The sequence below is a fragment of the Centroberyx gerrardi genome, chromosome 3 (genome assembly GCF_048128805.1).
Source record: "Centroberyx gerrardi isolate f3 chromosome 3, fCenGer3.hap1.cur.20231027, whole genome shotgun sequence".
Lineage (NCBI taxonomy): Eukaryota > Metazoa > Chordata > Actinopteri > Beryciformes > Berycidae > Centroberyx > Centroberyx gerrardi.
Genome location: NC_135999.1, coordinates 15,010,333 through 15,022,680, shown reverse-complemented (window position 1 = coordinate 15,022,680; position 12,348 = coordinate 15,010,333). Strand labels below are relative to the sequence as shown.

At 40.4% G+C, this 12,348-nt stretch overlaps 1 protein-coding gene across 1 annotated transcript; it reads left to right on the top strand.

Moving 5' to 3' along the window:
- Window positions 1–5,252: 5,252 nt before the first annotated feature.
- On the top strand, window positions 5,253–11,475 carry uchl1 (ubiquitin carboxyl-terminal esterase L1 (ubiquitin thiolesterase)). Its single transcript, XM_078282777.1, has 8 exons — window positions 5,253–5,285; window positions 5,833–5,961; window positions 6,470–6,611; window positions 8,710–8,795; window positions 9,200–9,247; window positions 9,433–9,502; window positions 9,592–9,650; window positions 10,332–11,475. Exons 1-8 carry the CDS (start codon window positions 5,253–5,255, stop codon window positions 10,413–10,415), a joined length of 651 nt encoding a protein of 216 aa, XP_078138903.1. The 3' UTR covers window positions 10,416–11,475.
- The last annotated feature ends 873 nt before the right edge of the window (window positions 11,476–12,348 follow it).

The following is a 12,348-nucleotide window of genomic DNA, read 5'->3' as shown; positions in this document are numbered from 1 at the left end:
ACAATCATCCAATGAAGCCCACGCATTTGTTCAGAAATTTGCAGGAGTTCCCTCACAGTGGAACAGATACGAGAGCAAAGGCAAAGTTCTCGATCATAGCAACAGCTCTGATACTGATGTCTCCAGAGTGCGACTGAATATCCTGTGAACACGCTGTCTCATCCCCACTCATCACAGTCAAATTTGTTGACTGTAATGCTTCATCCACGTCTATAATCCACTTAAGAAAAACAAAGATGAAGTAAAGATGTAGAATCTTGGAGTTCTCGCCTCTCTTCTCTGTTCTTCCTCTGTGTTTTGTGTAAACCACCGCCTGTACTCTTGCTCACCCTGTTATAAACTCACCCACAAATATAACATTAGAACACACACACACACACACACACACACACAAAATAAACCACTGACAACCCATCCCCCACCTCACCTATGTAGCCATCCATCCACCCACACACTCACACCAATCCACCCACCCACCCATCCAACCACCCACCCTTGCAAATAATCATTTGATGAGTGTCTCTGCCACTGACCTCACCCTGCAGGTATGTATGATCAATACCTCCTGCAGTCTTCTATCTTCACTTTTTGATTACAGCATATTCCCCAGTCCCGCCTTGCATGAATAAAGCATGCATGTTGCAACTATTGTGCAACAGTAGATGTCTGTTTTACTCTTCTTTGGCTTTTGAAAAATCTATAAAAAAAAGTGCCTTGTTTCACACATTAAACTACAGCCTCTACTGAATATTATCAAGGTTAATTAAATGCCTTGAACAAACACGTGCTCAAACATGAATGAACAAGTGCACACAAACCAGGAAAACAGGCAACGCAATCTAAATTCCCATCGGCAGAAACCTGAACTCGTGTTAACTAGTCTAAACTTAATCTATGAAGAGACTGAGTCACTCCCAGTAATTGTGCAAAGCTAAGGTTGACCAAATGATAATGAAAATAAATCAATTTTAAACCTGGATTTAAAGACATCAGTAGAATTTGCCTCTCCAAAGAAAGGGTGCACAGTAAGAAAAATCTCCTCTACCTACCTCTACCTCTACCTGTTTTCTTTTTGACTGCTAGGATAAATAAATAGCTAGCGTTTTGCAACCAGAGGACGCACAGTAGTATAGAAGCATTTGCAAGTCACATCTGGCATGAATTGGGAGCCAGTGTAGGGAGGATATGCGTTATGTGGTCAAGATTCTTGCAGCAGCAAGAGGTTTTTGTGCCTGTCGTTGTTAATAGGTTGCCGTTGTTAATAGGTTGAATTTGCAATATTGTGATAGTAAAATGCAGTTTTAGTGATATTGATGTGTGACTCAAAAAGAAAGTAGGATCAAATGTAACGCCAAGATTTTTGATAGCAGGACTCTGGGAAATCACACAATTAGCAAAATTTAGAGTAGTGCTCTCAATTTCAATCATTACTTTTTAATTTCAAAATTTCCCAAAATTATTTTACCAGAGATTTACAGCAGTTGATAAGAGCTAAAATCTCTCACCCATTTTCCTCTTCTCCAAAAATGTTACCATGGGAGCAAGTAATTTAGATTTCATCTGATGATAACAATGGCAAAAGACTGTTGAGTAAAAATAAGGATATTCAAATTAACACATATGCTATGATTATGCTCCAACTTGCAGTTTACTAAGATATCATTCAGTCACAATTTTAGCCATTGGTATGCAGCTAACATTGCAGCCAAAAGTAGTATTAGCATTGCAAAAACTGTTTTGTTTTGTTTTTCACCCAAAACTCTTGTGGAGGTAGTACTTCACCGGTGCAGCATTTATTGTACTGGAAATATTAGAAGATAAAAAGAACAGAAACACATTGCACCAAAAAAATAAAATAAAAAATACTCAGTGCTCACTGGGGCCCTGAGCAGGGAGACAGGAAGGATTCCTTTGAAAAAAAGAATTTACCCAATCATTAAATTTCATTAAAGTTTCATGTCTCTGTCAGGATGTAGAAAGGAGCTAGAAGCTCAAGGTGTTGAAGCCCAAAGTAAGTCCCACTGAAGCCTGGGCTTGTAGGCAAAACTTAACTCCAAGTTAAAACTTAACTTAAATTAACTCCAACCTGCACAGCCATGAACAAGGGGCTATTGATTAGCCAAACAGTGCTAAACAAGGATAACACAAAATAAAATAGAGTTGTATTTTGTTGGCTCAACAGACCCACAGATCAATTAGATATATTTCCTCCTGTAATTTCGATAGCAGTTGATTTCGCCATTGTTCAATAACTAAAATAATGATTCCTGAAATTTGTGAAGACAAAGGAAGAGTGGAAGTACCCAGTCTTTTATAGCTTATGAGAAATCTGAGACTGATGAAAACAATCAGGAAGGCCCAGTGGACAATGGTGAATGAACATGTTACGGCCCTCGTTGGAATGAAGATAATCATTTTAGATGATTTTCTAACATTTGTTTTTGTGGTATGTATGTATTTTTGTATAAAGCAATCATTTTTCAATAAGGTCAACTGTCCTTTCTTCTCTGATTGCTCGATCTGCCAACAGTATAGCAGCTTTGAGACATTTTATTTGATGTGAGGATTTTTTCTTCCACCATACATCATAAAAAAGTCAGAAAATGCAAAGGAAGTATAGACTTGGATCAGAGCTTCTTAAATCTGTTCAGCTTGTGACCCAAACAATCCTGGAACCAAGGGTTCATAAATCTTAATAGTACACGTATCATGTCTGTACCCACCAGAAACAGCCAAAACCCATTTATAGAAACGTAGGGGATGGGAAGCCTAGCTCTAACTAGCTGAGAAGAGTGGAGACAGCAGCATTCTAACTTTGTGAGTAATTGGGGAATTAGCTTCAGCTGAATTATACATTATGCATGCCACATACGTGTGTGTGTTTGTGTGTGTGTGTGTGTGTGTGTGTGTGTGTGTGTGTGTGTGTGCGTGCGTGTGTGTGTGTGTGTGTGTGTGTGTGTGGCATGCACACCCAAGTGCATGCCCCACATTCCTGCTTTGCACCTGTTATCAGTTAAGGGTAAGTACTGTACATGGATGATTGTTCATTTATTTACATTTGATCGATTTATTGATTGGCATACCTCCTCTAGTTTAAAGTCCTGCTATCAGTCAGAGATTGTCCTTGGGCAGTGGTGAAACATTGCCCCCTGTCGCCACCTTCTACTGTGACAGCGAGCCTAAGAGGAACTGTCAACCTAAACCATCTGACCCTACAGCAGGAGAGAGACCTGGGCCCAGGGTGAAAAGAAGAGAGCCAAGATTGATAACAGGCATGCACCCCTTTGACCTCTAGAGAAATAGTTTAATGCCATTGTCCAACAAATTTGATGCAACAGTATATATTAACTCTAATATACAACACTAGGGGTCCCCATCTCATCTCCATAACAGCACAATCAATCGCCATCTTGGCTATGCCCAGTCCACTCATTGTCACTATTCAGAATAATGCAACTGCTGAAGAGGACAGTAAATCCCATCCCATTAGGTAGGATAATATCCTCGGACCACGTTGCTCAGTGAACTTACATGAGCAGAATCAAGTAGTACATGCATTTAAGGGACCTTACTTAAGCTGGTGAGCATTCTACACCAGCAGACGCGTAGCCCAGACTTGGCAGAGGAAGAGGGTTGATGCTGTCAAAAGCAGTGACAGGTCTATGTTGCTAAAAGTGTGTCTTTGCCTATTAATATTAATGAAGTAGAGTTGGTTTACACAGGGAGAGATTCATCCAATCTCTGACCCAAACAGGGACTCGAAACAGAAGGGACAGAGCAGGAATAGAGCCTTGTTTGTACATGATCAGAGCTCATTGGCAATTCACAAATCAGTTTGAGCACACATTTTACATATAGTTTATGTAAGTTTTTATGTGGCCTAAGTTGAAAGCAAAAAATGAGGTTTATGTTGTGTTTATGTTAAGATTCTTGAAAGTAGAAAATGTTGAAAGTAGAAAATGTTGAGTAGCAGTCTCTGTGTTTTGGTGAATAAGAAAATTGACATTTGATCCCACCTATCTGTACCTGCCCAAGCACAGTATCATCACCAACATCATCAACTCCATCAACAAGATCATGGTTATGATCTCTGTATGACCAAAATCTGGTCAAAAACCTGTTTGTGAAAGATTTGGAAGTGGTAAGTGAGGTCTGTAGTATTTTCATGTAGCTATATTACAATTTGCAAACACATTTAACTTTAACTAGCCAATGCAGATGCGACTCCTGCATACCAGATACAATTCCTGTATTCTACAAATATTACTGCATTTGTGGATAGATCTCTGCTACTTGTGATTTTTGACACTGTCTTAGCACACAAGTGATTGAGTGACTTGTAGCCTAAGTGGAAAAGAAAAAAGTCAAGGCTGGAATGAGATTCAACCATGGTCAGGGACATTCTGATCATCTGATTAGAAATGCTTAAAAAGCAACTGAAAGTCACATCCGGTGTGTCTGCAAATTAAATTAAATTAATTCTAATATACATTAAAATATACATTCATGCAACTCATGTTGGGCCTACACTTTCACTTTCACATTCCCTGATATACAGAGACTATGCAAGTTCTTCATCTGCCAGGTGGTTTTTTTATTTGATTTTGCCCCCATAATTCTGGCCATGTTTGTCTTTTATTACCACTGTTTCACCTCAGGACCCACCCAAGTAGTTCAAATGTGTGTATAGGACTTGAGGTGCTGCAATGTAGCACCGTTAGCTATGCTGTAAACAGTGCAAACTCACTACTGAGTACCCCCCCCCCCCCCCCCCCCCCCCCCCCCCCCCCCCCCCACACACACACACACACACACACACACACACACACGCTATCAGTCCCCACAGGAAGGAATATTACAGGAATATATTAGTGATTGATTTTTTTTGTTGATAGGGAGTGATCTAGAAGGAGTGTGTGGTTTGGTAGCTTACATTCAGTGGTGTGAGTTAACCTTAGCCTACTTTTTATAAAGCTTTGCTGCACGTTCTGGGGTTTCACTGCATAACTGAACGTACAACAAGCAAATTTCAACGTTATATCTTTCAAATGTTTATGGGGGAGCCTGTTAATTCTGTACACCAGTAGCTATTTGGTCTGAGCTCACCCCCCTCTGTCTGCCGGCAGTGGTATGACCGGCAGCATATGAGCTGCGTGCACGCTCTCAGATTCAACTGACATCTACAGAGCCCGAGCGATAGGAAAGAAACAAGACTCGACAACTGTGAAACCAACTGTAAAAGAAACGGAAAAATGGAGTGGACCCCGATGGAGATCAACCCCGAGGTGGGAAAATCACGGCATTTTCCTAACTCTTAACTGATTTTCATAGCACCAGAGGCAACAAACTCACCTTCTGTCTGTGTTTATATCGTTTCAGATGCTCAATAAGGTGGGTAGACGCTGAGTCACGGCGACATATTTGTTTGTTTGGTTCAACTGCCAGGTAAGTTGCGCGTTCAATGACAGTAAACCGTTAACATGATTTGAGACGGACGTTAACACGCGACCAGGCCATCGCAACCACAATACGAATACATAGGCTACAATTCCATTTTTTTTATTTAAAAAGTAATAGAGTAGAAGAGTAAATTAAACCAAGTTTGAGAAGATATGACCGCAAATCGGGAGAGTATGAAGTTTAGCTAGCATCCCTCCCCAGGCGCTGTGGCCGGTGTCTGGGTTGAAGGGTGTGGTCTTACGGATGAAAGGACCATCACAACGCAGCATCTTTGAAAAGATCCAGCTGAAGGAATAATTTAGATGTTACAATAAACTGTTTCATATACATTAAAATAAGAGTTTTTTTGCTGACTGTGTGTGTGTGTTTCAGATGATGAGCAAGTTAGGCGTGGGCGGCAGCTGGCGTTTTGTGGACGTGCTGGGGCTGGAGGGTGAGTCTTTATCCTCCGTACCGACCCCATGCTGCGCCCTGATGCTGCTCTTCCCTCTGACACAACAGGTAATGGGGTCCACGATTTCATCCGGGAAGGACTGTTGGGGTGGGGCGAGCATGTGATGGCGTATCTGGGGTGGGGTGATCTACTGGAAAACCTGCTTGGTGGGGTGAGGCTGAGCTGGAGGGAGGGAGGGAGGGAGGGAGGGAGGGGGAAGGCGAAGGAAGGAGAAAGGATGTGATGGCTGGCATAGGGTGAGATTGGGATTGATGGTAGGGAGGAACGAACAGACCGGTGCCTTTTCAGTGTGAATTTTATCATCCTACTATACCTAGACGCTTGAACATTCCCAGATTGGATGTGATCCAGTGAGCCAGACCAGAATGAACTGAAATACTCACGGGCATTTTTGTGTTGTTACCAATTGTATGCTTTTTAATCCATGTGCACATTTCAGAGGTGGAATTGGCTGCACTCTGTGTGACCATGGGCAGACGACAACAATGACCATGCACTAACAGCATCTGTGTGTGTGTGTGTGTGTGTGTGTGTGTCTGTCTGTGCGCATGGCAGCATGAGTCTTTCAGGCAGCAGCAGGCAGACAAGGTCTCAGGGGGTTCAGAGCTTTACTTCCTGAAACAGACAGTGGTCAATTCCTGCGGCACCATTGCCCTGCTGCATGCAGTGGCCAACAATAAAAGCAAAGTGGAGTTTGGTGAGTGCAGATCAAATGGGTATTAGTCACAGTTAAAGGTGCAATAAGTATGATTTTTACTGTCCCATAACACAAATTGACCATAATATATCTGCAGGGTTTGATAGGACTGTTGATCACTACCAATGACTCAGCAATTACTTCGCCAGGAGCAGAGATTTGTGGCTTTCAAAACTCAGTTTGCAGTTCTAGTTTTTTCATTAGTTTTATACGATTTATACAATAGTTTTATTTTAGACGAGTATGATTTGGTTCACAATGTGCAGGAGTGATTTAGGGCACAAAGGTAGAGCCTTAACCAAAACAGAAAGACTTTGAAATGCTCTACTTGTTCGTAAGCCAACAAATACAGAGACCAGTACAGATGCTGTACAATCCCACAGCGCCTAGCTAGTTGTGCAGCATCAACTGGTGCTGCAGTTGAAGTTACTACAGTCATGTACAGTACTACAGTTGTCTTTGCAACGATGTAAAACACTACCACTAAGGGACGAATTACAAAAATATATGCCCCACAACGTAAACTGTTTGTTTCTAACAAAAGTTAACCTTGCTGGCTAGCTGATATGATTCATAAATTACATTTTTAGGTGAAAAAAAGGGGCAATTTCTTGGCATTTTTTTTCACCTGAAGATGCAAGTTTATTTTCATTTGCACTGAGTCTCGGGGCTGGTTGTAGCACTGTCCTCTGACAGCGTTGGTAATGTTATTTAGCTCATTGCATGTCAGTGATTTTAACGGCCCAGAGGGCATACATGTGTTATTTTATTACTCCCATAAATTGCTGCAGTATTCATTCCCGTCAGATTCCAGAAAATGTCTACCATGCAAATTTTGTAATTTATGAATCACATGATCCGGACGATACTAGAATTGACAGAGGACATGGGAGTTCACTGAAAAACAGTATAAGTTATTTGGCTGGTAAATATTACTCTGTTGGGGATGTGCGCTCTGTAATAATTGCAAATAACGTGATCCGCAGGGGATTGAAATTGCTGAATCACTCTGGTAAAAACATTGCTGCACAAAGAGACGTCCTCTAGTAATACTGGTCTGTGGTCTGGGCGTATTCTGGAATCTGACAGGAATGATACACCACGTCAGTGTGAGAATAATTTAGTAATACATATAAACTATGCCATCTGGATTGTTCATTAAAATCAACAAAATGCAATGTAACATTACTAAATTACATCACCAGTGTTGTCCTGTAATACTAATCCTGTCCGGATGGGGCTATGTTCATTCTGGACAGGATCAAATTCGTGTGGTCCTTTGGTAAGAATTACCAATCACCTGACCTCCCCTGGTAATACTAATGCTGTCCGGAGAGGGGAAATCTGGGGCCAGGGACAAAGCACCCTATCTGGGGACTGTCACTGGAAAATGGAGATGATTAGTCACCATAAGCTAGCATGCTAATGACATCAATAGTTCACTTACTTACTAGTGTGGCAAGGCTGTAACTAGCTCTTCATCAATGGAAAATCGTTTCAAGTTTTTACTGCTCTCCATTTGACAAATGCTGAGCCAATATTGAGCCAGAGCCATGAACGGTAATGCACCGTTTCTTAGTTGTAGGTGGAGGGCCAGTAGAGTCTGACATTACCGCTAATTTTTTTTTTTTTGGTTTAAACAAGTAGACAAAATTGTCTAGTCTAGTTCTTATTTTTATTTCAGTTTACAACAATGTTTTTTAACACCTAGTTTTCGTCTTACTTTTAGTTTACTATACTAATCTTGCCAATTATCTAGCTTGCTTGTACCTATTGTGAAAATGTGACTTTATTATTTATGTTAATTACAGGCCACAGTAAGGTGTACTAGAGATGTGTCAATGTTGCAATCCTTTGGTCGTTAAGTCATGATTTACTTAATCCCCCTTTTAAGTATTCAACAGTGAGGCATTTCAGGAGAGTTGAAGTATGATGTAGTTATCTGGTGTGGCAGGGTGGGGTTTGGGATGTGAAAGAGGAGGAGGGTTTTTCAGAAAAGTGGACTGACTCAAATTTTCTCATTTGTCATTTTAATGTGGATGTATGATCAATGTATTATTGACTGTGTCATTAATATTACTGCTTATTATCTTGTTAGATACTGACTCAGCCCTGAAGAAGTTTCTAGATGAGACTGCTGACATGGCTTCTGATGACCGTGCCAAACATCTGGAGAAGAACCAGGTAAGACGCAGACATGCACAGTATTTAAGCTGTTTTTATTTTCACATCTGCACTGCTAATTTCTATTAAAAAAAAAAAATATATATATATATATATATATATATATATATGATAGTTTTATGAACGATCAACTGAAAACACTGAATGAGAAACAAAACTGAAATAAACTGAAACCAGATGGAACCACTAGAGAATTACTGTCAGGGTTTTATAACCCACATGTTTTATTTTATCCACTGGGGGGCGTCAGACACTGCTAAATCGTCTCATAAAGGCAGCTTGACAACTGTTGAAAAGGCTCAGCTCTGATGTGTAGTTTGTAAGAGTAGGATAATATAGTCAGTAATCTGTTTTTTTCTGAATTTATGTTAAATTGACAACGCTTCTGAATTTTTCTTTTCCAGGCAATCAAAGAGGCTCATGATGATGCGGCAGCACAAGGCCAGTGTAGGGTAAGACACCTGACCACAACATCATCGTCTAATAGCTGTAATCCTACAGACTAGAGAGTTTATGCATTTCCTAAATCCAGTGTTTGATGGCAACGTTTTGCTTTGTACTGTTTTTCTTAACTGAAGCGTTTTCTATTCAGTAAATCTCATTTATGTGTTTACTCCCAATATCCTCACTTTCTCAGCCGGAAGCAGACAAAGTTAACTTCCACTTTATTGCTTTTGTCAATGTAAATGGACAGCTTTATGAGCTAGGTGAGTATATATATTCTCATTTTGTACATTCCTGTGTGTGGTTTCACTTTGTGTGCGTCTCTAAATAATATCTTGTATTTGTTTTTAAGATGGGAGAATGGATGGACCAGTGAAGCATGGAGCTACCAAAGATGATTCCTTCGTTACGGTAATGTTATAAACTACGGTCATATTTCTGTAACTTTTAGTGTTAATCCTGGATCAGCTAAACGACAACCTTTTGCCTAGTCCCTTCATGCACATGGACCTGAATGTGAAATAACTGGGATAGGGAGAGACGGTTCCGGAGTGCCTCGGTGCGATCAATAAACTCAGCTAATGCATACTCTCAAATATCTCCAGCGTGGCTCATAAAAAAAAAAAAAGAAATGGGACATGCAAAGAACAGTGGGAGGCTTGGAAATGTCCTTAAACACTAATCAAATACCAGTGCCTAGAATAAATCTTAATGCAGTGGATTGTTAGAATTTAAATGATTCTATTTGCTGCCACTTATGTTTTGCCTGACGCTTGATGCCAATCTACAAGCAGGCAAGTCTACCAGTAAAATGTTACATCATTAATATAAAAGGTGACGAACATGACTGAGACCAACCAAATTTTTATAATCCAAATTTGCTGATTCTGAGTCAGTGAGAGCCTTTGCTCAACTTGCAGCCTCTTGTGTTGTCACCATGAAACTGCCACAAGAGGGCTCCACATACGAGAATGATGAAACTACAACACAACAGTTGTGATGATTTTTTTAAAATCTCATTCATTAGGGATTTCATCATTCATTTCTAATCAGTTTCAAACTCTCTCTCTTTTTCTCTCTGCACATGTCCAGGATGCAGCAAATGTGTGTCGTGGATTTATGGAAAGAGAGAAAGGCGAAGTCCGTTTCTCTGCGGTGGCACTTTGTCGCAGCTAGACGACTCTGCAGAACACAGAACCAGATTACAAACCAAAATATCCTGGAGCACTCACATGACAAAACACAATTGACGATGGCCTGTACACACACACACACACACATCTGCAGACACTATGCACTATAAAGCACATATTGTTTCCACATATTGTACACTCACATCTCACCAACAAAGCATTCTTGAGTATATGCACATGTGCACACATATATATACATACACACACACACACACACACTGAAAACCCTTTGCTCCACGTTGATACAAGCTTGCCCAAGCCTTTTATGTGATGTCACTTAGCAATGAAAGTTGTTCTCTTTTCTTACTGCTGTGTTCTCTGAACTTTAGGTGAGGTCAGATCTCAACACTGTTTGTGTGCATGTGTGTATTTGTTTGTCCGTTTGTGTGTATGTTATCACTGGTACATCTGTGGTGAATTTTCAGTCAGGACAGACTGATGCATAAGTGCCTTCAGTGGCAACAGAGTACAAAGAAAGAGAAGGAAGGATGGGATGGTGATAAAGGAGAAGGCACAACACTTGTATGGAGGAAAAATGTGCCTGTTTCTTTAAATGCCAGTAGTTGACATTCTTCAGAACAGCCCAAATGTATCCGTAGGAATAATTTGACCATTGTTCTGTCTAAATATGCACACAACCTTTTGAATAGTGTTGTTGGATATCATACTGACTTCTTTTGTCTTTGAAAAGTTTGAATTCAAATGCTAGTTGTCATTTTAAGAGAGCAGACTGATCACCTGATAGCGGCGGTGTTACAATCCTTGTTTAGTTCACTTCTGTTTTCGGAAATGCATTTATACAGTAGGATTTGTTTGTTCACACTTTATTTGGATAAGGCCTTTCAAATTGTCATAGTTACTGTGCTGTTGACATCTGCGCAGTTGCAAAGTGTAAGTTAACACTGAACACAGAAACTGCCAAACAAGATGGGGTCCATCCAAGTAAAGTGCTGCTGTTTGTTGGGATGTTGTTAGGCTGTGCAGTGTGAGATGATCGCAGTAGGCTGTGTTCCAATTGTTTACCCTTCTGCAGCTTCCCAATACTTTCCTGCTGTAGTTCTGTTGGTAATGCAGCTGTCTGAATTCAATAAAGCAACTGTTAAACTTACACAACTTATTGAGTTTCTGTGTGTATTTGGAAGTGGAAAGGTGTGCGAGTCCTCTTGAGTGTTTGTCCACCTGCCTCCAAGCTATACTAACCCAGTCCTGTTCTTGGAGGTGATGTTTGTTTTAAGTGATGTCAAGTGTCCCAAGCTGGGCATCATGTGCTCATTGTTTGCCCTTCTGGGCAAGTACAACCCCTGTCTAAACCCTTAAAGGGATGATGAGATCTTTTTTTAATCTGTGGTTATTTCCATTTCACTATCTCTTAAATTTCCGCTACCTCTTAAACGCAATTTGGATTTTGCCAAAAATGTAAATTGGAGTGATAGAGTACATTCTAACTCCCATGTCTTCTTGTTTTATTATAATTTACAAATTTGGCAACTAGTCTTCTTGCCATGTTCTTTATTACTTTTGACTGATGTCTCCAGTAATCTAGATCCTTCTCTTTACTCTCCCCCTTTCAGCTGTCAACCATTAGCTCATACCCATCCTGTCACCTTCTCACACATCTAGTGATAAAGTAGTAAATACCTACATTGCGGGTGATCATCATAAGCCACCAATATATAGAAAATTAATTATACCTCTAGAAAAGCATTGATTTGTGGGGGTTTCTGTCCCTTGAAAGACTCAATCCTCATATAACTTACATCAGTTTGATACCATTTACGATGATTTATGTCAGCCTATACAGAAGAGGGTAAAATCTATTCTGCATATGAAACAGTAGGCTAAACTGAGTTATTAACCCACCATTTTCCCTCCACTACACCCCTGCTCACATCCCACCGGTTAACAAACCGGTTGGA

Coding starts and splice junctions, on each gene's coding strand:
- uchl1 (XM_078282777.1), top strand. CDS start 5,253: ATGGAGTGGACCCCGATGGAGATCAACCCCGAG. Junction 5,286..5,832: donor CGATGGAGATCAACCCCGAG/GTGGGAAAATCA, acceptor TGTGTGTTTCAG/ATGATGAGCAAGTTAGGCGT. Junction 5,962..6,469: donor TCTTCCCTCTGACACAACAG/GTAATGGGGTCC, acceptor TGCGCATGGCAG/CATGAGTCTTTCAGGCAGCA.